Here is a 23,805-nt window from a genome sequence, read left to right as displayed (position 1 = left end):
CCGCTATGGTATAAGTGTCCAGGTTGCACATGAAGAAACTGAGGCCACAGAGGTTAAGTTCACTGCCTAGAACAAAAGTGAGCTAAGTGGTACTGGGTCTTGAATCCAAGCCCCCTGACTCCAGATAAAGCCTCTGCTCTTAACCACTGTGACTCAGGGCCACCTACAGGACTGAATTAACTGGTCAAGAGTAAAAATACCAAATGAGCACATAAGGTCACAGTATGTACTTAAAAGCTGGAGGAGGAAGCTCAGGGTAACACAGTGCTGGTGCACACATGGATGTTAAGTGAATCATCTGCATGATGTATGTGTGTCCTAGGAGGTGGTCAAGGTGCTTGCTTTCACATATGAAAGCATACCAGTAAGATCCTTAGCTTTCTGCGCAGGAGGGTAGCTCATCACCATTTCAAGGAGGCTACCTGCAGTGGCGTAGTACACCTGGGGAAGACTGACTAATACAGGAAATAAAATGCACCTAGCACCCACTCACTGATTAACTTAACAACAATGTACATTAAATTGCAAACGCATTCTACCAGTTCCTTTTATGAATCAAAATAGACAGCCAATGGGAATTTGCTGTATGTCTCACGGAACTCAAACAGGGGCTCTGTATCAACCTAGAGGGGTCAGATGGGGAGGGAGACTAAAGAGGGAGGGGACATATGTACACCTGTGGCTGATTCATGTCTATGTTTGACAGAAAACAACAAAATTCTGTAAAGCAATTCTCCTTCAGTTAAAAAATAAATTTTAAAAAGATAGTAAGAAAGGAAAAAGGTCCAAAATTGTTAATAGCAACTTTATTGTTTCACTGGTGAAAAAAAATCATAACTGTATGATGCATTTCCCCCTAAATTTACAACAATGAAGGTTATACATAAATTATATAGACCACAAATTTTCTATTTTATACTATTTAGAACAAAATTATTTTGATAAATATGTCCAGAAGACAACATAAGTTCTTAATGGATGGCTGAGTCCAAATATGCAAAATATAGCTTCTGGTTTAGACCATGGTGCCTTAAAATCCTCAAACATGCATTAATATACTCTAATTTTAGGGAAAATATTACACATGGCCTTATCTTGCATTTTGGGAGAAGCCCAAGCTGAATTTCACATACAGTATTCCTTTCCTCTAAATTAATTTCAGAACAAAGATACTTTCAGGTTAGTACTTCCAAGGAATGAAGGAAATTATACACTCAACAGTGAAACAAAACAGAAAAAACGGAAGGGGAGTTTCATTAGTAACAGAGATAAGTGGGGGTTTTTTGGCTTTTTTTTTTGTTTCTTTTAAACAGATCACAGGAATTTTAAATAGCAGATCAATCATGCTACTTAGGATGAGCAGACAGACCTGAACACTTATGAAGTGAATAATTTTATTAAGGTCTTGAAGGTGAGTGTCCGGAGGTGCTGGGTAAAACACACCACAGGTAAGAAACGGGAAACCTACCTCAGCATTTCTGAAAGGCACAATCTATGGAAGGGAAGCCTAGTATAATAAAACCCTTACTGGATGTGCATGGAAAGGAGGATGGTGAGCCTGACTCCTTTTTAAAGGATGAGACCCTCATAAATTGGCCCTTCAGATTCTGGTGATTCCCGCCGCAAGCGCAGATGCTCCAGTGTGTTATGGAAATGTTTGTTAATCTGCTCTGTTTCCTCACTGGATTCAAGATTTGGGAGGTCTTCTCGAATCTTTTGGATAAGCTGATTCAAAACCTGAATAGTGACCTATAAAAGAATACATACAATTTCACAATCAAGTATGTACCATAAAAGATAATGTAATTTAATACGAACATCTTGAAGAGCTTTTGTTTCTGTTAGAAGTTACCAGAATAATTATGAAAAAAAAGAGATGTGAGAACACGATCCCTGGCTTCAGGGACAACTACTGGCTATTCATCTAAAATATCAACAAACAAAAAATACTTAATGGAAACACAGAACTTCATAAACCAGTAAAAGAACAAAAGCCATTTATTTAACCTATAAATATTGATCAATCCTTTATTTGGGAGTTACTCTATACTTGTGGTAAATACTATTCAGCATTTGTAAATTCTTTTTTATTTTTTAAACAGAGAGTGACTGTTTCCAAACCAGGAAAGGAGTACCTCAAGGCTGTATATTGTCACCCTGCTTATTTAACTTATATGCAGAGTACATCATGAGAAACGCTGGGCTGAAAGAAGCACAAGGTGGAATCAAGACTGCCGGGAGAAATATCAATAACATCAGATATGCAGATGACACCACCCTTATGGGAGAAAGCAAAAGAGCTACTAAAGAGCCTCTTGATGAAAGTGAAAGGGAGTGAAAAAGTTGGCTTAAAGCTCAACATTCATAAAACTAAGATCATGGCATCTGGTCCCATCACTTCATGGGAAATAGAGGGGGAAACAGTGACAGACTTTATTTTGGGGGGCTTCAAAATCACTGCAGATGGTGATTGCAGCCATGAAATTAAAAGACGCTTGCTCCTTGGAAGAAAAGTTATGACCAACCTAGACAGCATATTAAAAAGCAGAGACATTCCACAAGCAATAAATGCTGGAGAGGGTATGGAGAAAAGGGAACCCTCTTACACTGTTGGTGGGAATGCAAACTAGTACAGCCGCTATGGAGAACGGTGTGGAGATTTCTTAAAAAACTGGAAATAAAGTAGCACCAATCCACACCCAATTCTAAGCCACCGTGCTCTTCTAAATTGGCACATTTGCAATTCGTTACAACTTGTGGGATAGCATATGATGTGGATTTCCAGCATGTTCAAGTGAAAGATGTGGGCACCACATACAATGGTGAAGAAAACACATTGTCTTAAGAGTTATAACTGTATGGAAACCTTGTACAATGATATGGAATAAATGCACATTGTAGGACATTTTCTAAAAAAAAAAAAAAAAAAAAAAAACTGGAAATAGAACTGCCATATGACCCAGCAATCCCACTCCTGGGCATGCACACCGAGGAAACTAGATTTGAAAGAGATACGTGCACCCCAATGTTCATCGTAGCACTGTTTATAATTGCCAGGACATGGAAGCAACCTAGATGTCCATCAGCAGACGAATGGATAAGGAAGCTATGGTACATATATACAATGGAATGTTACTCAGCCATTAAAAAGAATTTATTTGAATCAGTTCTAATGAGATGGATGAAACTGGAGCCCATTATACAGAGTGAAGTAAGCCAGAAAGATAAAGACCAATACAGTATGCTAATGCATATATATTGAATTTAAAAAAGATGGTAATGATAACCCAATATGCAAAACTGAAAGAGAGACACAGATGTACAGAACAGACTTTGGGACTCTGTGGGAGAAGGCAAGGGTGGGATGTTCAGAGAGAACAGCAATGAAACAAGTATGCTATCAAGGGTGAAACAGATCACCAGCCCAGGTTGGATGCATGAGACAAGTGCTCAGGGCTGGTGCACTGGAAGACCCAGAGGGATGGGATGGGTAGGGAGGCGGGAGGGGGGATCGGGATGGGGAACACATGTAAATCCATGACTGATTCATGTCAATGTATGGCAAAAACCACTACAATATTGTAAAGTAATTAGCCTCAAACTAATAAAAAAAAAATGAAAAAAAAAAAAAAAAGCAGAGACATTACTTTGTCAACAAAGGTCTGTCTAGTCAAACCTATGGTTTTTCCAGTAGTCATGTATGGATGTGATGGACTATAAAGAAAGCTGAGTGCCAAAGAATTGATGCTTCAGAACTGTGGTGTTGGAGAAGACTAGAGAGTCCCTTGTACTGCAAGGAGATACAACCAGTCCATCCTAAAGGAAACTGGTCCTGAATGTTCATTGGAAGGACTGATGCTGAAGCTGAAACTCCAATACTTTGGTCACCTGATGTGAAGAACTGACTCATTGGAAAAGACCCTGATGTTGGGAAAGATTGAAGGTGGGAGGAGAAGAGGACAACAGAGGATGAGATGCATGGCATCACTGACTCAGTAGACATGAGTTTGAGTAAACTCCAGGAGTTGGAGATGGACAGGGAAGCCTGGCATGCTGCAGTCCATGGGGCTGCAAAGAGTCGAACATGACTGAGCAACTGAACTGACTATTTTTATAAAATGTTCATAAGCAAAAGAGATAAGAATTTTCTTGCACATAGTGAGCTCTTCTGTTAGATGCCATCCATACAGACAGAGAACTTTAGAGAATGAGAGACCAACTAAGTGGATTCTCCAAACTCTGACCCTTGTAAACAAAAAAAAAAGAAAATATCAGAATGATAAACTTTTGTATGTGTCAAACCTAAGAATAGGAAAATAAAGTATTTCACTAACAACAATTTACTATTCACTTACCGCATCATTTTCCTTTTCATAAAAATAGATATATCTGTTCAGGATTTCTATAAAAAGTTGCACTTGTAGAGAGGGGTCCATGCACTGATTTGCTATTTTCAGAGCTTTCTTTAGGCATTCCATTACCCTTTTGCCTCCATGCAGCTAGAAAAAAGGTAGTGAGGAGTATTAAAGAGAGAATATTAAAGAGATAAATGAATTACAAATGTCCCATTTCACACAAAGAAATAAACACACTACTATGGCTCTTTCGTATTTTAAAAGGACACAAATTTAAATCCTCTTCACTTTTTAAAGTACACAGCAATATTTTAAAACAAATATATTGTTTTATATATTTATATGTTAAATGTCTCACATTTATTTTGTATATTTTTAAAAGGAAGTGGTACAAACTTGCTATGTTGCAAAGTCCTCAAAGTGCAGGCCTTCACCACAGCATGTAACTCTCTATACATTACTGTTCATTTCATTTAACAAAACAAAGAAATTTCGTCAGGTTTCTAAGCACTCTACCTATTTCACCTCCAAGGCACAACGCCACAGCAGCCGTTCCCTATCAACGATCCCCTCTCCTGTCACACTGCTGGTCAGGAATGACCGCCCATCTTACCTCCTCTCCATTTTTGTCTGTGTTTCTGCCAGACCAGAAGAGATGGGCACAGGTGCTCACAGCTCGGCCCTGATCAGGTTTCTTCAGAAGTTTGGATGCAGCAAGAGCACACTGAGTCCTCAAGGGTTCATGGTTTTCTTCACTGAAGCACCTCATCCTCTCAAAAGTACCAATGATCAAGGTGATGGCAGCCAGCTGTGCTTTGGAATCACTGATTTCATCTTCGTACAGAGAAAACGCCTGGTGCACACAAAGCAGAAATGACCTTTAGAGACTAAGTATCTATTAGAGCATTTTCCAAAGTTATTTCCCATCAAAGCCTCATCCTGTGAATAGTTCAGATTAGAATATACATGTGCCCTTGCTTGGAGAGCCACAAGACAAAGATGCTGACAAGCTGCAACAAAGAAACTTGCTTTAACTTTTAATCCAGAAATTCCAAACTGAATTAACAAAGGGATTCTTTTTTAACTCTTGAAAGTTTTACCATGACATACTTGAAAATCCTCAAGCTCACTCAAAGTATGAAAGGATTAGTTACTGAGTCATGTCCAACCCTTTGTGGCCCCATAGACTGCGTAGCCCATCAGGCTCCTCCATCCATGGGATTCTTCAGGCAAGAATACTGGAATGGGTTACCATTTCCTTCTCTAGGGATTAAACCCAGGTGTCCCATACTGCAGGCAGACTCTACCGTGTTGGCCACCAGGGAAGTAGTGTCCAGTAATTCTGATCAATTTTTCTGCTCTAAACCAGGCAATAAAACTACAGTATTAAGAAACATAGTATTTCCTATCAAGATGGTGGGAAAGGGCTGCTTATAAATTAAGAGTAAATCCCTGTGTACCACCACCATTAACATTGTTAGCAAAACATAACGTAATGTAACATCATTAACATAACAAGTGACTGAACAGAGCAAACAGATTCATCCCAGAAAGAGAGCAGATCATCACCTGGGACATAAATTCATATGCTACTGTTTCATGATTTTCAAAACCAATTTCTCCAGCAGCTAGAGCCCCCTGAAGAAAAAGTCTTAAGGGTAATTCTGCCAACTCTGCTTTGATCAAAGCACTGATAGTCTGGTGAGCAAACGAAAAAATCTTCTGGCATTTCTTTTCCCATTTGTCATCCTAAAAAAAGAAAAAATAGTTAAATTACCTTAAATTCAATATTAACTTGCTTAAGAATATTTATTTTAAATAAAACTTTTATGTAACAAATAGGAAAAGTGGTAAAAGTTGAGTTCACAGTTTTCCTACTATCTTCCTGTCTCTTTTGTGGAGTCCGTAAGTAAATCAAGCAGGATGCCTTCTCAAAACAAACATTTGAGGTCACTGGCTTTGCAATTTTTATATATTTGGTTGTGTGTTTTTTTTCTATCAGAAAAAGCAACATATTTACAAATTGGACAAAATTTGGAAAATACATAAAAGAATTTTTAAAAAATTCTTTAAAACCATCCCTAAATCTACCACCCAGCAATAATCACTAATTACATTCTGATGTTAATGTCTTACTTTCTTTTTCCTATGCAAATATTATGTAACTGGGATCCTTTGGGTACGGTTTTGTTTTCCACTTTAAAGTACTTACTGAGAAGAGTTAAATTGGGCTCAGTGCTGCATGTAACTTGTACTCAACTCCTTTTCTTTCACTTATTTTATCATGATTTTCCTCATGATATTAAAATTATTTAAAATTATTTTAATCACTAAAAAATATTCCATAAAAAGGACACAGCAAAATTTACTTCCTTTTGGATATAAATGTAATATAACAAATGGTCTATAAATATAAAGCATTATTGAGTCCCTAATTTTTTCCTTAGTATAAATTTTTACAAGTGGAAATACTGGATTTATTAAGGCTGTAGTTACATACTGCCAGAGTTTTCTAGAAAGCCTGCACTAATTCACATTCCCACCATTACTAGATGAGAATGAATACTCATCACACCATTGCCATTGCTGAACATTTTTCTTTTTTCTTTACCAGTCTGATTTCTAAATAAGTTCACTATTATAATTACCAGTGAGGTTAAATATCTTATTCATGTCTGACCACCCAAATTTCTTGTTAAAGCAATCAATTCTTTTCGTCTTTAAGAGAGGGTAACAGTCACAGACTTTTACAAGGAAAAAATGCAATAATCCAAGTTTATAGTCCTTGGCACAGTGTATGGCAGACAGTAATGTGCTAGTTGCTTTCTTTATTGTTACATTTACAAACATGTATCCATAAAATATTGGGAAAAAAGGAATTACATGACAGGCTGGCCTTATAAAAACTGGCCAAAGGCATGCTATGTCATGCTGGTGGGTCTACTGAATATACCTTCTCTATTAATTATTGTTTCTCCATTATTAGAATGTTTCTCCAATATTAGGTCTTACTTGTTATGTACTGCAACCTTTGAATGCGACTACTGTCTCACTTCAGAACTTGTATTTTATAAAGACTCCAAGAAAATAAAATCATTCTTGAAGAAGTAAAGCATTGTCAGTGATTCTGTGAAAAACTTATCAATGTCTCATAAGTGTTCTTTAGACACAGGAAAAACTTCAGCATCAATTTAAACCATTTGAATCTTTCATTTCTAAGTGTTTTTTAATGTGATTCCTCAACTAGTATGTAATCTACCAACATCACTATTAGTAATACTTAACACAGGACTAGAAATGAGTTAAGTTATTGAAACTGGGATTTTATTATACCATTTTCTATTTGTACATGTTTGAAATTTTCTATCATAATAAAGTAAAATACACACACACAGAGGAAAAAACTAGTGACATACTTAAAAGTAAACCCACCACTTTAGAATTCTCTTTGTAGCGAAAAGCCAGCTGGTAAGCTGCAAATACCAAAGGTGGCAGTGTGAAGCGAATCCGTTGATTTCCACCAGCTCCAAAATGTTTTCGTGCTGTGTTTAAAATCTGACCAAAACAGACAGAACCCATTAATTGATTATTTATAAAATTAAATGAGAGCTCTAATCATTATGATTGCTACTGTTTTTTGAATACAGTTTTTATGGTATACTCTTACATTTCTTTTCTTGCCAAGGCATCACCATCACCCAAGAGATAGATGACCGCCAGGCTCCTCTGCCCATGGAATCCTCCAGACAAGAATACTGGAGGGGTAGCCATTCCCTACTCCAGGGGATTTTCCTGACCTGGGGATCGAATCCGCATTTCCTGCGTTGCAGGCAGACTCTTTACTGTCTGCACCACCAGGGAAGCCCATCTCACAAATAGGGGAAAGCTTGAGGTTGAGAGAGATTGTAATACTTGCCCTAACTACTAGCCAGGGGCAGATACAAATTTAAATATATTTTCACACACACATGTAAAAAGTATGCTGTGTTGATAAAGAGCACAGGCTCTGAAGATAGACACATTTAAACATAGATCCTAACACTATTTGTGTGATCCTGGGAAAATTACCATTTACCTTCTCTTAACTATAATTTTCACTCTCAGGGTTGTTGGCAAGATCAAATAACAGATGTAAACTGTTATCAGTACTAACACATGGCATGTATTCAAAATACTGGCTACTATTATAATATAAAAAATATGCATATTGCTGGTACATCATGCCTCTTCAGGAAAATATTAAGACCATTTAAGGAAAATGGTAATAAACTTTAAAAGAGCCATCAGAAAACAAATGTCTAGTTGTTTCAGAAAAATCACAAGAATTCATGAAATACTTTTGACTATGTGGAGACACAGTGTGTGACATATTCAAGTTTTGTAAATTTCTCTGATAATGGTAGATGGATAGGAAGAGAATGCATTCCCCCTTTAGAAAGTCAAAACTAATGATCCTCACCTTAAAGGTATTTCTTTACATGGCATAACAAAGCTGGCCACAGGTGGAAAGCACACTTTCTACTTTGGTTTGCAACGAAAAATGAAAACCCACATAGGCCGTGTATGTAACATGACACAGAAACATAAGGCAATCAGTTAAAACATTTGAACAATCAGGCCAGCCACTAGGTACAGATCACATGCAGTGCAGACTGCTTGATGCTAAGCCAAGTTGAAGACTATCGCACTACCGACAGAAATCAGCTTCTTTTTCACAATGGTTATGAAAGAGTTTACAAGAGTGTCAGCTATGACAAAGTCAACACAAGCAGTCAGGGCCCATCCTCAAATTAAGGTGTTCTTCATTACAACAGACTAACAGTCCCACATATCCAACAATGGTTAATCTACTTTGCCCAAACAATAATTAAGTCACTATCTGTGCCACCTTTTATAAATTATCCAGTATCAGTCACCAATATCCTACTCAATGTGGCAAACAAACACAACCTCTATTTGCAAACCTTGGAAACATAAACACAACTGAATATAAAGGATGTTGCTCATACTTGAAAAGTTTATTATGAAAAGCAACTGAACAATTCTAAAAGCAACACACAGTTCAGAAAGAAAATAAACATGGAATGATTACTGGATGGATACCCAACTAAAGGAAGATAGACTTTTCTACAATTCCTAAGAAGTCTTCAGAAGAAATTACAGCAACCAACTTGTTCTTCATAAGCTCCAGAAGTTTACAATTAACGCACTTAATCATAAAGTAAAAGTCCAGTTAATTGCTTACTCAGTTTCAATTCTTTTGAAACCTTTTAATACTACAAGCTGGATTAAACTATTTGAGACACATATACACATGATTTCACAAGAAGCTGTTGAAGGGGTATAAGAAGAGTTAATTCATACCAAGTACTGCTGATCAGGGTCCTCAGACCGCAGAAGATGAATGAATCTGCCCACAAGGCTCTGCTCATCAGCAAAGTCCTCGGGGTCAGGTTCTTCTACAGGTTGATCTGGCTGATCCTGAATCAGTGTAGATACCAAATTCATTATGGAATCCACCTGTAATATGGAAGACATGGAAACTGACTAGGGTGAAACAATCAGCATGTAATGCCACTGACAAAAGTGCTTCTAAGTTGTGTCAAACAGTATCAACAACTTAATTCCTTTTTTCTGTATGAAAGTGTATGCATGTTGGTACACATATAGATAAGAGTCTAGAAAGAGACAGACCAAATGTTAATTAAGAGCAGTTATTCTCTTCCTGTGGGATTATAGCTATTTTATATTTTCTTCTTTATACATCTCTAATCTTCTCATTTATATAATGAATAAGCTATTTATAACTATTTTTTAGTAGCATAACTACTGAAGTGTATATATACACACTAAAGTATACTACTAAAGTATACAAAGTAGTATAACTACTAAGTAGTATCACTATTTTTTAGTAGTAAATGACCTTCCCCTCCCATCTCATGTGTTTGTCTCATTGTCTAAAAGCATAACTACTTTGTCTCTGTATTCTTAATATATAGCATGTCAGTATTCTCTTACCTGGTCTTGAGAGACAATTTCTGTATTATAATCCAGAACATTACTAAGCACGTAACAACTCATGCTCTTTCTGGACTCATAGTCAAAATACTCAAAGAGTGGGTGGAAATGTTTTAATTTCAAGACTGTTAAAATATTGTTGTAAGTATCAACAGGAATCTTCAAAAGTCTGGTGAGCTCCTTTGAAACTGCACTACTGGTAGCAATACTGCCAAAAGAAAAACAGCAGTCCTTTAGTGAATAAATTAACATCTTACATACACAAACAGCACTGATTCATAAAAATTTGAAAATTTTCATTTACATATTAAAGGAAATGGGTGAAGTGAATCACACCATCCCAAAATACCCCAGTGACTTCCAAGAGAGGTTTATTAGATGTCCACCTAAACACACACATTTATTCATCTATTAAAGTCCTATAGATACAACAGGTTACGCTGGTCTACAATTCATGAACAGGTTGTATACCTGGAGTTAAAAAAGACTGTCTAGAATGTGGTATTTCTAAGGGAAGTATTTTAAGTGGCAGTTAAGTTTCTAGGGCAGTCAGTAAGTACTGTATATTCAGGATGAGAAAGCCATGCAAAACTAGCAATTCAAGAACATAATACATATGTTATTTCTTCTTTATCAGATGTTGGTGAATAAGGAAAAGCAGGATAAAATTAGGAACATTCCAGGGTGACTGAGGAATATCCAGGCATTAATAAGACCTTTAAAGGTTGGGACTTCGAATTCTTTATTCTGTCTAATTTTACTTTAAAACTCATTTAGTGGGGGAAGATATAGATACAAAACTTATTTACAATCTGGAATCCTTTTTGGTTCACACAAAAAATTAGAGTGACAAAAAGAAAAAGAAGGAATAAAAAAGCGGTAAAAGGAAAAAGAAATCTTCCAGACACAACTAAACCACTGGAAGAGAGATGGGAAACAGAAAGATTACGTGAGATGAAATGATAATATAGGGCAAGGAGGGGCCTAGCTTGACTCATGTTCAGAAGCAGTGGAGGATGGGACAGTAAAGGGACTACTGGGAAAAGATAATAAGATCACAACTGTGCAAATGGCCACTACAGGATGCAACAGGTCTAGGACAGCATAGTTGAGGAAGATGCAAGTACACAACAGAATATTCATACTGTGTCTGATATCAAAATCAAAGCTGAAAATAGAAAAAATTTAAACCAATGTAATTTTCACATCTTAAATACATACATGAATCCCTAATTTTTTCATAATTTACTCATCTGTAGGAAACTACTTATGGAAATACTAACTCACTCTTAGATACAAAGGGGTCTGAATGGAGACACTGGTCCCTAAAGATGCCTATGGTCTATGAGTGTCACTACTTGATCACTGTACACAACCAGGCAATTGGCTGCCACTTTCTGCCCTGGTTAGTACCAAGCATGTCAATCTCACAAATGCTTAAAAAACAAGATGAACTCTAACATTTTTTTAAAAAATTGCAAAAGAAAAACAAATCTGGGACAAAAAAGCCTTACAAAGGTTTGTTTGACTTACTGTTCAAGGTTGAGCTTATTAAATATCTCCACTGTTGTTTCTAGAACTTTATCAACATAGTCCACACGATCAGGATAACACTTCATGGCGAGATTAATGAGAGAGACTTGTAAAGATACAACATCCTCCGAAGGCATGTCCTGTCTAGACTGGAATGTTCAGAAAACCATGGAATTTATTTTAAACAATTACTAAAAGACTATAAGCAGAGAATTATGAAAGTTTTTAGAACTTAGGAAGAAAGTCATACAAACCTGTATTACTGTAGCCACCTGCTGTGAAAATATATCAAAAAGTTTAATATCTGTTGGGATCCCAGGTCCATCTTCACGGTGAGCAAATAAAGCTAATCTAAAAAAGAAAATACTCTTTATTTCAAAAGATATAGGAATCTGGGTCGTGGGTTCATGGATGACATTTTACCCTTTCAGCTTTTCTCTCAATTCACTTTTAATGGAACAATTTTACCAACGATGCCTTTTTCACTGCATTCTTACTTTACACCATACACACCAGATTTTTAACAGGTCAATTCTGTCAAATTCTATGAAGCCTAATTAAGTAGACATGGATAGAACTGTATTAATATGACAAAATGTATTCAACAGCCATAGTTATAAAATGTAAAAAGTATATAGATAAATTTTAAGACACTGCATTTTTACTACTGTCAAGTTTAAAACACAACTAATTCCAAAAGCAGTCAAGTTAACTTTTATTTACCACATCTTAAACTACTCAAAATAAAGTTTGTTCCATTATCATTACTGTTTGTCCTGATTACAACTGGACCCACATTTTGTTATGCACAGAAGAATCACTACTGACAGAAATGGTTAAGTGGTGTTACGCCTAACATAAGAAAATCCAGTTAGGAGCTTCCATTTAGAGTATCCCCAATTGACTTATAATTCTTAAAACCAAGGATGGACCTGAAAATTTGGAGAATTCAGCTATATAAATTGACTTTAAAACTAATAACTTAGATATTTAAAACATAATAAAAGTATTTGCAGAAATAAATCTTCACTTGGGTTTCTGGTTTCACAATGTCAATTAGTGTATGCTCACAAGCAGGACACATACTATGTACGAGCACCCAGCAGGCACTCATTAAAGCTATATCAAAGGCCAAGTTTTATACTTTTAACCAAGACCAAGGGCTAAAGAAGTATAATTTAAACACATTGGGGATTTACTAACATTTTTAGTACTTGAAAACTCTTCTTTAAAAAAATGCAGTAATAGAGTGATTACTTAAACATTATTAATCATCTATATTTATGTCTACTTGATAAAGATTCCAGATCAAACTGATTCCCTCTGAAAGATAACTTTCATCATTGTAAAACACAGTTTGCTCTTTGGTGATAATTGGATTTATAAAATTTAAATGTTGGGCCTGTATAAAGTCTTTAAATATCACTTAAATGCATAGATTAAATATATTATCTCCATGCCTTCTGTTCAATTAAGAGCTAAACTTCTTTCATGAGGAAGCCAGACAAGTACTTATTAGATACTTAGACTTATAGAACTAATGTAACTAAATCATAATCATTAATAAAGATGTAAAAAAGAATTCACAAAAATGTTTTAAATTCATTATTCAAAAGTCAGAACATCTGCCCTTCAATACAGGAAACTCTTACCTATCAATTTTTTTTTTTTTAATTTTTATTAGTTGGAGGCTAATTACTTTACATCATTACAGTAGTTTTTGTTATACATTGAAATGAATTAGCCATGGATTTACATGTATTCCCCATCCTTACCTATCAATTAAAGCAATGATTATGTTTTTCACATTTACATTTTGGTGTAACTCAGCACAGGCCCGAAGAAAAGGATTCAAAGTTTGAAGGTGGAATTCATCAGGGAAAACCTGAAAATTAAATGGTAATCAATTATTACTAAAATCAACTAGCAAAAATCAATTAGTAAAGGCATTTTCCACTATATTCTGGACTTAATATTTAAAACTCATATTTGTGGGGGAAAAAAATCATTTTAACATTACATAACCAAGTGCAACTACATCACTTTCAAGCCTCTCTAAACATAACCCCAGAAAGAAAGATTCTGTTAACCAAAGCACACTTACAATTAAACTAAAACTAATGATACCTAGACAACTTGGAGGTTACTCTTTCCTACATTTTGGGAAGAAAAACCCATCAATACAAAGACAACGTTATTATATTAATAAGAGAAAAGGATTTATTCAGGAAAGCTTAATCTCTCTTCAATCAAGATTTTTTTCCCCAAAACAAAGAAAATTAATGAAATACAAAATGAGTTCTTTAAAAACCTGAAATGTTCTCACCTACCTGAATAATGCACTCCATGAGATATTCCTGAGCCAAAGCATCTCTGCAATTCACCACTTGCTCCAATATGCCAGTCAAAACAATCTGAAAGAGAAATGTTTAAAGAGTTAAAGAATTATTTTCAAATTCTTAAGTCACTCCTCCAGTAACATATTTGAACTATGAACTTAAAAATCATATTTTAGGTTTTCCTGATCCATACTTCAAGACTAAACTGTAAAATTTTACAGAAGAATGTTTAAATAAAAAAATTCTGGGTTTCTATTTTGTAAAAGTCCATTTCATTGGTTTTTTTTCTTTTATGGTTTGTGTTTATTGTGTCCTAAGAAAGCTTACCTAATCCAAGGTTATAAAGACTTTCTTTGTGTTTTCTTCTAAAAATTCCAGTTGCAAATTTCACACTTATGACTTTGACCAATTTTTTTGAGTTTCTCTGCATAGTATGAGAATGGGTCGCAGTTCAGAGGCTTGGTTCGCATACAGATGTCCAATAGTTAGAGAATCACTTGCTGAAAAGGTTGCCTTTGCACCCTTATCAATAATTGATTATATATACATGATTGATTATATACACATGAGTCTATTCTGGATCATCTCTTCTAGGGATCAGCAAATCTAGTTTAATGACCATTTTTGTATATTGTTTCCACATTATCTTTGGCTGCTTTTGTACTACACTGGCAGAATTTAACAGCTGCAAACTATATGGCTTGCAAAACCAAAAAATAAGTACCAAGTCCTTTAAAGAAAAGGTTTGCTAATTCCTGATTTATTCTCCAATGATATATGTATTTATCCCTTTCACCAATATCACATTACTTTATTGTCACTTTAGAGTAACTCTATAGTAAAATAAATCTCAATGTAAAGAAAATTGGTATCTTGATAATGACAATACTGAGTCTTCCAATTCACAAACACAGACTCAAAATATAATTTTCAGTTTACTTAAGTCTTCTTTGATCAACAGTTTTCAATGCAATATTATTTTTAAAAATATTTAAATTTAAAAAATCAGACTTTATATATCTCATGACATAAGAAAAGATGAGGAGTAAAAAGATATAAACCTGTTTGTAACGTTCCACATTTACACCTTCCAACTGACTAAGGCGCACCAAATTTGTTCCCACTAAAATTCTCAGTTCTTGTCTTTCTCGTTCTCTTTTTTCTCTATCTCGGCTATGTCCCTGATGCTGCATTCGAACCCAGAGCTTGTTCATTTCTGCAAAGTTGAGTAGGACAAAATCCATGGAATCACTGATATCACCAGTTGTTTCTTCACTGCAAAGAAACAGTTGGAAAAATCTTTATACACAGTATTTAAACATAGGAACAATTTACTAATATTCCTCTTCTTTGTGCATTTCCTTCTTACCTCTTTAACACCAAACGCTTCATGAAAGACATCTTCAACTACACTGTCTTAGTGCTCAATTTCAAGAGGAAGAGAGAAAAGAATATCAGGGAGGGGACACAGTTCAAGTTTAAAGGGACAAAATGCTTCCCCACCCCCCCACCCTTCTTTTGGGCTTCCCAGGTGGCACTAGTGATAAAGAGCCCGTCTGCCAATGCAGAAAATCTGAGAGATGTGGGTTCGATCCCTGGGTTGGGAGGATCCCCCAGAGGAGGGCATGGCAACCCATTCCAGTATTTTTGCCTGGAGAATCCCACGGACAGAGGAGCCTGGTAGGCTACGGTCCATGGGGTCATGAAAAGTCCGATATAAATGAAGCAACTTAACCACTCCTTTTCCTGGGCCAAATAAACTTGTTCTTGGAATTGTATTCCATTAATTCAAAAAGCCTTAAAAAACTGACACTTGTAAATGTCACTGTTAACTCATCATTTTATTATTGACTATTTTATGCTTGCAATTGAACTATAAGCTTTGTAAGCTCTGTAAGGTAAAAGACCAAGTATTTCTTGCTTAATTTTACATTTCCTAAGATGGGGAACTTCGTAGTTTTCAAAACTTTTTGCTGAGTACTAAATAAACACTCAAAACTGAATCAAATCATAACACAGCAAATAACCTCACCATCTTCTCTACACTGTTAAATTTTTATCTTTTGTACACCATTTAAATTTTTGTCATACGCATGGTTAAAGTTTTATTATAGCTTTTCTTTTAAAAAGGAAATGATGCAGATATACTAAAACCAACTAAAATATACACATTAGAAATAAATGAATAAGGAAACTTTTTAAAAAGGGAATTAAGGAGAAAAAAAAAGGGAATTAAGTTCCTCAATCAAAGGAAATTGTCATGTGAATAGTTCACCCAACTGGATAAAGACCATCTGCCATCTTTGTGGGATAAAAACACAATAGACTCGGATGCTAGAATATTGGTTGCATAAGAGACAACTCTCTCTGAATGGCTTCCCACCAACCCCCTCCCCCGGCCCTGTTTTGGAGTTAATATCTAATTTGTATGCACAGATAATTAAAATCACTTATACTCTGGGGTAACTAGAAGTCGCTAAATTATAAAAACTGATATGACATTCAAGAAACAATATGAAAACTGGCTAGCTCATAAAAAAAGTTAAATATACTTCATTATTTTATCACAATACAATTTTCAAAATGTAACTCATTTAAAAAGTCATATTTTCAAAGAATATCTGATGGAATGGAAAAATGCTCTCAATTATGCTAAATTAAAAAAGCAGGTTCTAATAATCTACACAAAATTTTCATAAGAGTACATTTTATATCACACCACATATACTGCATCTCAAAGGAAATCTATACACAAAATGCTACCAGTGGCTGACTCTGGGTAGGAGAATTACTGATATTTATTTTCTTCTATATACTTTTCTATACTTTTTATATGTTTTACAACAACAACAGTAAAAATACTACAGCTAAATCAAGAAATGAAAAGCACTTACTCTGTTGGCTCCCCTTCATCAGGTAAGATGTTTCTGGTACACTGAAGTAGATAATTTCGAAGAAACAGACCTCTTAAGGGATGTTGCACACCACGGCACATTTCTACCAAATCTTTCAGAATATCTTTCCTGGACTGAGGAAATGACTTGACGTATACAACTCCAACTGTGATCAACAGATAACTAGAAGAATGAGGCAACATTTGATTAGAAATAAAATACTCAAGAATTTGACTATATTCAAACACAATATATACAAACATGAAGTAAACAAGACAGGAAGCAGGTTTTCTCTTATGCAATAAAGAAAATACCATCTAATTTAAAATTTAACTGCTTACTGACACCCTTCCATTTATTTATAATATCACCTTTAAACACATTAGGGCTCATAACTGTCATGATATTAACTTTTCTAGTAGTCAAGAAATTAAACAAAGCATGTCCATTTTTTTCTATTTTCAAAGTTCCTCAATAATCTATAGTAAGTATTTATACTTCACAGCCTTAAAAAATCACTATCAAAATGTTAACCTCTATTTGTTAAGAAATTAAGTAAAAACCCACTGATTTTAAAGGATATAACACAAAGTGGGAAATGCAGATATAAAAGCCCGCCAAGTCTTAATAACTTACAGCCTTGGGATAATGTTTCCGGCATACTGTACAAGTTCATAGAGATCTGCCACTTTTCTTCCTTTAGCAAATTCATCTGTCAGGTAAACTTCCAAGTAGTGCAGTTCATCAGAAATAGCCATATCTTTTAACTATCATTAAGGATTTAAAGCTCAGTCAACCTAAGAATGTTGACTCTACAACTTGTTGGACTCATTAAATTGGGCAAATTTCTTTTCTTGGAATTGCAGTTTTTTCTTTATCTATTGGGGGTGGGGGGCATGCCCCACAGCTTGTGGGATCTTAACTCCTCAACCAGGGACTGAAACTGGGCCATGGCAGTGAAAGCCCAGAATTCTAACCACTAAACCACCAGGGGATTCCTATACTGGGCAAATTTCCTAAGTGTTAGTCATGTAAGAAAGTATGTTTAAATTAAGTAAAGACAGAATTTCTTCTGGGCTTTCCTGACTTTAAGGGTTTTTAAAGATGTCTGGTAAAGCAAAACAATAAAAAGATTGCCCATGAGACTACTAAATGGTTTTGAAATGGCAAATCACTGATGTCCTTTACATTTGAGAGTCCAGCTTGACAAAATCCTAGCATTAAAAAACCAATTGCTTAATACTTTCAATATCCTTCATGAGTAGTCTGAAAATTGAGATACAACAACAAGCCACATAAAGAAGTGTAAGCACAAAAAAGGGGTTTCTGATACTTTTCTCAGCACATTTGCAGGGAGAAGTACTATTTGATTAAGACAACGAGAAATAATACAACTTCTGAAAAACTTAGGAAACAAGCAAAATAAGCCTTATCAAGAAAACAGTATGATCAAAATGTTCTTCAACATTCAAAAGATACAAAGTTCATAGTAGCTCTTTGGTGATAACATAGAAGTCCGCAGTTCACCAAGCATATTAGAAGCATGTTTCAGAGCATCCATAAGCTTGTTTTTGTCCTACAGAAAAACCAAGAGCATTGGTGAGAATGCTTAATTTAAATAAACATTTAACTTTACACACTTTAATCAAGGATCTATTACACAGTTTCAAAAGTATACAGCACCTATATTATTTTAATCACATAAAAATCAAGTTTAATTTCACCTTGCCTTCACTTTACTGAAAACAGTAAGATACATAATTCCTCACCAGGCTGCAAAGCTTAGCAAATCTCATTTATCTAGGACACAGCTTCCTGGCAGTAACTCAAATCTTTACAACCTTAGCAACTATGAAACTATAGCTCCATTAATTCATCTTTTTACCTGTAAGCAAGAAAACTGGCATACTGATTGTTTTGAAAGAAAGTTATTATTCTGACAATGGCTTGGTCATAGGTTAAACATTCTTCAGAGATGTCTGCAATGACTGTTACTTTAAGAATGCTTTTCTCCTCACAATGTCCATGTGCACCACTTAAGACATAAATATAGACAATACCTTCAGATACAGAAACACTGCTCATACACAGAAAGAGAGAGAAGCAAGCACTAGCAAGCTCCATGCCACCCATTTTCTCCACTCCAAGAGTTTTGTTTTTATAAACTGGTTTGCAAGAAAAACAATACAATAGATACAACTGGCTAAAAGAACATATTACTAAGCTTTAGAAACTCTTAAAGACACTTTACAAAGGCAAGATATTATCATCATCATCAACACAGCAACTTATAATTTAAGTGCCAGCCTATTTGGTTTCACTTCTTAAATTTTATTCCAGAGAATCTATAGTTTCTACACAGAAAATCTACTCTTTCAGAATATGAAAATTAAGTACAGTTTTTAAGGTAGTTCTTGCAAAAAAATGTGTCTGTTCAGGACAGAAATAAAAGCCTTCAAGATAGAGGGGAAAGGCTGAACAATTCAAATGGAAAGTATTTTAATACATTTGTTCAACCAATATTTATTAAGCAACTATTATATGTCAAGTATTCCTAAGGTTTGAGGTATAGAACTGATGAGGTCAGTAATTCAGGTCAGAGAGGGTATGGAGATAATACAGTGATGTGTAAACAGAAAGCAGGGTCTCCCATCCTCATGGAGCTTACATTCTGGTAGAGAAGACAGACAATTTCAAACCATAAATATAAAGGTAAGTAAATATTTCAACAGGGCTATCTACTGAAATTGCTCCACACAGTGCCTGAGGGAGCTGAGGCTGAATATTAGATTTACCGGAGCAGTAGTGCTACAGGCTTTAGAAAACACAGCCTAACATTCCCAGGAACACGCAGTCTACAACTGTGCCTCTCACACTGTCACTCTTACCAGGCATCTCTTCATCTGGAATGACTGGACCTTCACAGCCTGTATGGCTTCATCCAAGAGTTTCTCCTGCTCATCCTGCGGTGACTGCTGTGTTGTAGGCTAAAACAAATTTTTAAAAATCTCCCATTAATGTGGCATGAGAACTCTCTTCAGGCAAATCTGTTATTTTTATAGGTCCAGCCATAGTCTACATTTACAAAGCTTTCATATAAGGTTCATTCCATTTCTACATCTCAGACTCATTTATCAATTTTTGACAACTGAACAGAGAGCTGTGTTGTTATTGAAGTTAATAGCATAAGACTGCTGAAGGAGGAAAGTAATAGATACAGAGAATTTCTTCTCAGAAACTGACTCAACATTTCTGTGGCAGGTTGTCTTCAAAGAAATATAAGGTGGTGGTTTATGGCTGCCTATGTTCTGCTAATACACTCTAAATCCATCTAGAACATAACCAATCTGTGGTGGTTAAGTACAGTCTAACCCAAATCTCTGAAAGCTTCCTTTTTTCCTAAACTACCTTTCATCTTCATCTTAGTCTATCCTTAGGAAGACCAAGGAACTAGTTTATGAGAACACATATCCTCTTAAGCAATATATAATGAGGGACTAAACAGTTTAGAAATAAAATAGCTAAAATCGTTAACAGTGACTTGTAGAACACCATAAAGAGTACATTCCCTCAAGGGAGCTACCTCACCATTTCAAATACAGACAGCTACAGTTGTAATGGACAAAATACATCCATATAGTCTTTTCTTTGCCATCAGAAAAATCTGCTTGCAAAATGAATTGATCTACCTGTGAAGTAGAATTAACCACTCCACCCCTTATGTTGTACTAAACACTGTGTTTACACCTTTGCTACAGTAGGCATCACATTATAACTATAAATGATCGTTATTTTTACATTCTTGGAACCCAACACATTGCCAGACACATAATGGATGCTTCATAAATGTTCTCTGTCTGAATGAGTAAGCTGGTTTTAGATTATGTTTGTAATAAAAAGCAACTAAAGAATCAACAGATGAGTAGATAAATTATGTTTTATATATATATATATATATAAGGAATTTTACTCAATCATAAGGAGTGAAGTATTGATAGATGCTATGTGAACTACAAAAAGGTTATGTTAAGTAAAAGAAATCAGACATTTCGGAAGACCACACATTGTGTGATTCCACTGATATGAAATTAGGGCACAGCTCATAGATACTGCACATTCAGTTCCAGTCCACAGCAGAAAACCAAATATTGCAATAAACTGAGACACATAAACTTTTCAGTTTCGCATATTTACACTGTACTGTAGTCTATTAAGTCTGCAACAGCATTATGTCTAAGTAAATAATGCATATACCTTAATTTTAAAATAATTTATTGATAAAAACTGCTAACCATCATCTGAGCCTTCAGCAAATTTTTGCTGGTGCAGGGTCTTACTTTGATGTTGATGGCTGCTGAATAGTTAGGATGGTGGTTGCTGAAGGCTGTGGAGGTTCTGGTAATTTCTTAAAATAAGACAATAATAAAGTCTGCCTCATGGACTGGCTCTTCCTTTCATGAATGATTTCTCTGTAGCATGTGATAGTCTGATACCATTTTACCCACAGTAGAACTTCCAAAACTGGAGTCAGTTCTCTCAATCCCCGTGTGCTCAGTAGCTCTGCTGCTGCTGCTGCCAAGTCACTTCAGTCGTGTCCGACTCTCTGCAACCCCACAGACGGCAGCCCACCAGGCTCCCCCGTCCCTGGGATTCTCCAGGCAAGAACACTGGAGTGGGCTGCCATTGCCTTCTCCAATGCATGCATGCATGCTAAGTCGCTTCAGTTGTGTCCGACTCTCTGCGACCCCATGGACAGCAGCCCACCAGGCTCCTCTGTCCACAGGATTCTCCAGGCAAGAGTACTGGAGTGGGTTGCCATTTCCTTCTCCAGAGGCTTAGGAGATCAGTCATATCCAACTCTTTGGACCGTAGCCTGTCAGGTTCGTCTGTCCATGGGATTTTCCAGGCGAGAATACTGGAATGGGTTGTCATTTCCTCCTCCAGGGGATCTTCCTGTCCCAGGGATCAAACTTGCCTCTCTTGCATCTCCTAAACTGGCAGGTGGATTCTTTACCACTGTGCCACCTGGGAAGCCCCTCAAACTGCCCTGCTGTATTCACTAAGTTTACGTATATTCTGAATCCCGTGCTGCCATTTTTAACAGTCTTCACAGCATCTTCACTAGGGGTAGAGTTCACATTAAGAAACCACTGTCTTTACTCATTCATACAAAGCAACTCTTCATCTGTTAAAGTTAGATCAGAAGATTTGGCAATTCAGTCACATCTTTAGGCTCCACTTCTGATTCTAGTTCTCTTGTTATTTCCACCACATCTTCAGTTACTTCCTCCACTGAAGTCTTCAACCAACCAAGGTCATCCACGAGGACTTGTTCCAAACTCCTTTCAAACTTCTTCCAAACTCCTGTGTATGTTGATTTTTTTTTTTTTTTTACCTCTTCCCTTGAATCACAAATGTTCTTAATGGCTTCTAGAATGGTGAATCCTTTCCAGAAGGTTTCCAAATTACCCAGATCCATCAAAGGAATTATTACCTATGGCAGCTACAGCCTTATGAAATCTTTTTATTTGGCTGCACTGTGTCTTAGTTGCGGCACGTGGGATCTTCAATCTCTGTTGTAGCATACGGGATCTTTAGCTGTGGCAATGTGAACTCTTAGTTGTGGCATGTGAGATCTAGTTCCCTGACCAGGGATGGAACTGGGCCCCCTCATTGGGAACGCCCAGTCTTAGCCACTGGACCACCAGAGAAATCCCTGAGATATATTTCTTAAATAATAAGACTTGAAATTCAAAATAACTCTTTGATCTGTGAGCTATAGAATGGATGTTGTGTTAACTGGCAGGAAAACAGTATTAATCTCACTGTATGTCTCCATCAGAACTCTTGGGTGTCAGGTACATAATCAATGATTATTAATATTTTGAAAGCAATCCTTTCTTTTCTGAGCAACGGGTCTCAACAGTGAGCTTAAAACATTCAGTAAACTATGTTGTAAACAGATGTGCTGTCATTCAGGCTTTGTTTTTCCATTTATGGGCACAGGCCCATACTTCATAAGGACCCTAGGATTTTAGGAATAGTAAATAAATACTGGCTTCAACTTCAAGTCATCAGCTGCACTAGCCCCTAACAAGTCAGCCTGTTCCTGAAGCCAGACACTGACTTCTCTACGGCTGTGAAAGTCCTAGGTGGTATTGTCTTCCAATAGAAGGCTGTTTTGTCTATAAGGAAGATCCTTGTTTAGTGTAGCCACCATTATTAATTATCTTATCCAGACCTTCTAGGTAACTTGTTACAGCATCTACATCAGCATTTGCAGCTTCACTTTACATTCTTATGGTATGAAGACGGCTTCTTTACATAAACCTTATGAACCAACTTCTGCTAACTTCAAACTTTTCTTATGCAGCTTTCTTACCTCGCTCAGTCTTCACAGAACTGGAGAGGGCCTTGCTCTGAATTAGGCTTTGGCTAAAGGAAATGTGATGGCTGGCTTTGTCATCTATCCAGACCACTAAAACTTTCTCCATATCAACCATAAGGCAGTTTCACCTTCCTATCATTCATGTGCTCACTAGAGTAGCGCTTTTAATTTCCTTCAGTAACTTTTCCTTTACATTTACAACTTAGCTAACTGGTACAAGAGGCTAAGCTTTTGACATGTCTTCCTCACTGAGTTTAATCATTTCTAGCTTTTGATTT

General features: G+C 36.0%; 1 protein-coding gene across 2 annotated transcripts in view; it reads right to left on the bottom strand.

The window, feature by feature from the left end:
• Window positions 1-786: 786 nt before the first annotated feature.
• Window positions 787-23,805, bottom strand: part of VPS35 (VPS35 retromer complex component) — a 28,107-nt gene continuing 5,088 nt past the window's right edge. For both annotated transcript variants that reach the window (XM_070451365.1, XM_070451366.1), the window contains exons 2-17: window positions 20,028-20,126; window positions 18,619-18,715; window positions 17,776-17,899; window positions 17,140-17,322; window positions 15,307-15,520; window positions 14,237-14,320; window positions 13,682-13,791; window positions 12,161-12,257; window positions 11,907-12,055; window positions 10,374-10,581; window positions 9,720-9,875; window positions 7,788-7,910; window positions 5,925-6,104; window positions 4,969-5,208; window positions 4,356-4,499; window positions 787-1,749 (exon numbers count right to left, since the gene is read on the bottom strand). In XM_070451365.1, coding sequence (XP_070307466.1) covers window positions 1,570-1,749; window positions 4,356-4,499; window positions 4,969-5,208; window positions 5,925-6,104; window positions 7,788-7,910; window positions 9,720-9,875; window positions 10,374-10,581; window positions 11,907-12,055; window positions 12,161-12,257; window positions 13,682-13,791; window positions 14,237-14,320; window positions 15,307-15,520; window positions 17,140-17,322; window positions 17,776-17,899; window positions 18,619-18,715; window positions 20,028-20,126 — 2,388 coding nt within the window. In that variant the 3' untranslated portion in view covers window positions 787-1,569. The remainder of the gene's footprint in view (window positions 1,750-4,355; window positions 4,500-4,968; window positions 5,209-5,924; window positions 6,105-7,787; window positions 7,911-9,719; window positions 9,876-10,373; window positions 10,582-11,906; window positions 12,056-12,160; window positions 12,258-13,681; window positions 13,792-14,236; window positions 14,321-15,306; window positions 15,521-17,139; window positions 17,323-17,775; window positions 17,900-18,618; window positions 18,716-20,027; window positions 20,127-23,805) is intronic.

This window comes from Odocoileus virginianus, chromosome 20, assembly GCF_023699985.2.
Source record: "Odocoileus virginianus isolate 20LAN1187 ecotype Illinois chromosome 20, Ovbor_1.2, whole genome shotgun sequence".
Classification (NCBI taxonomy): domain Eukaryota; kingdom Metazoa; phylum Chordata; class Mammalia; order Artiodactyla; family Cervidae; genus Odocoileus; species Odocoileus virginianus.
This window is presented reverse-complemented; position numbering and strand designations above follow the sequence as displayed.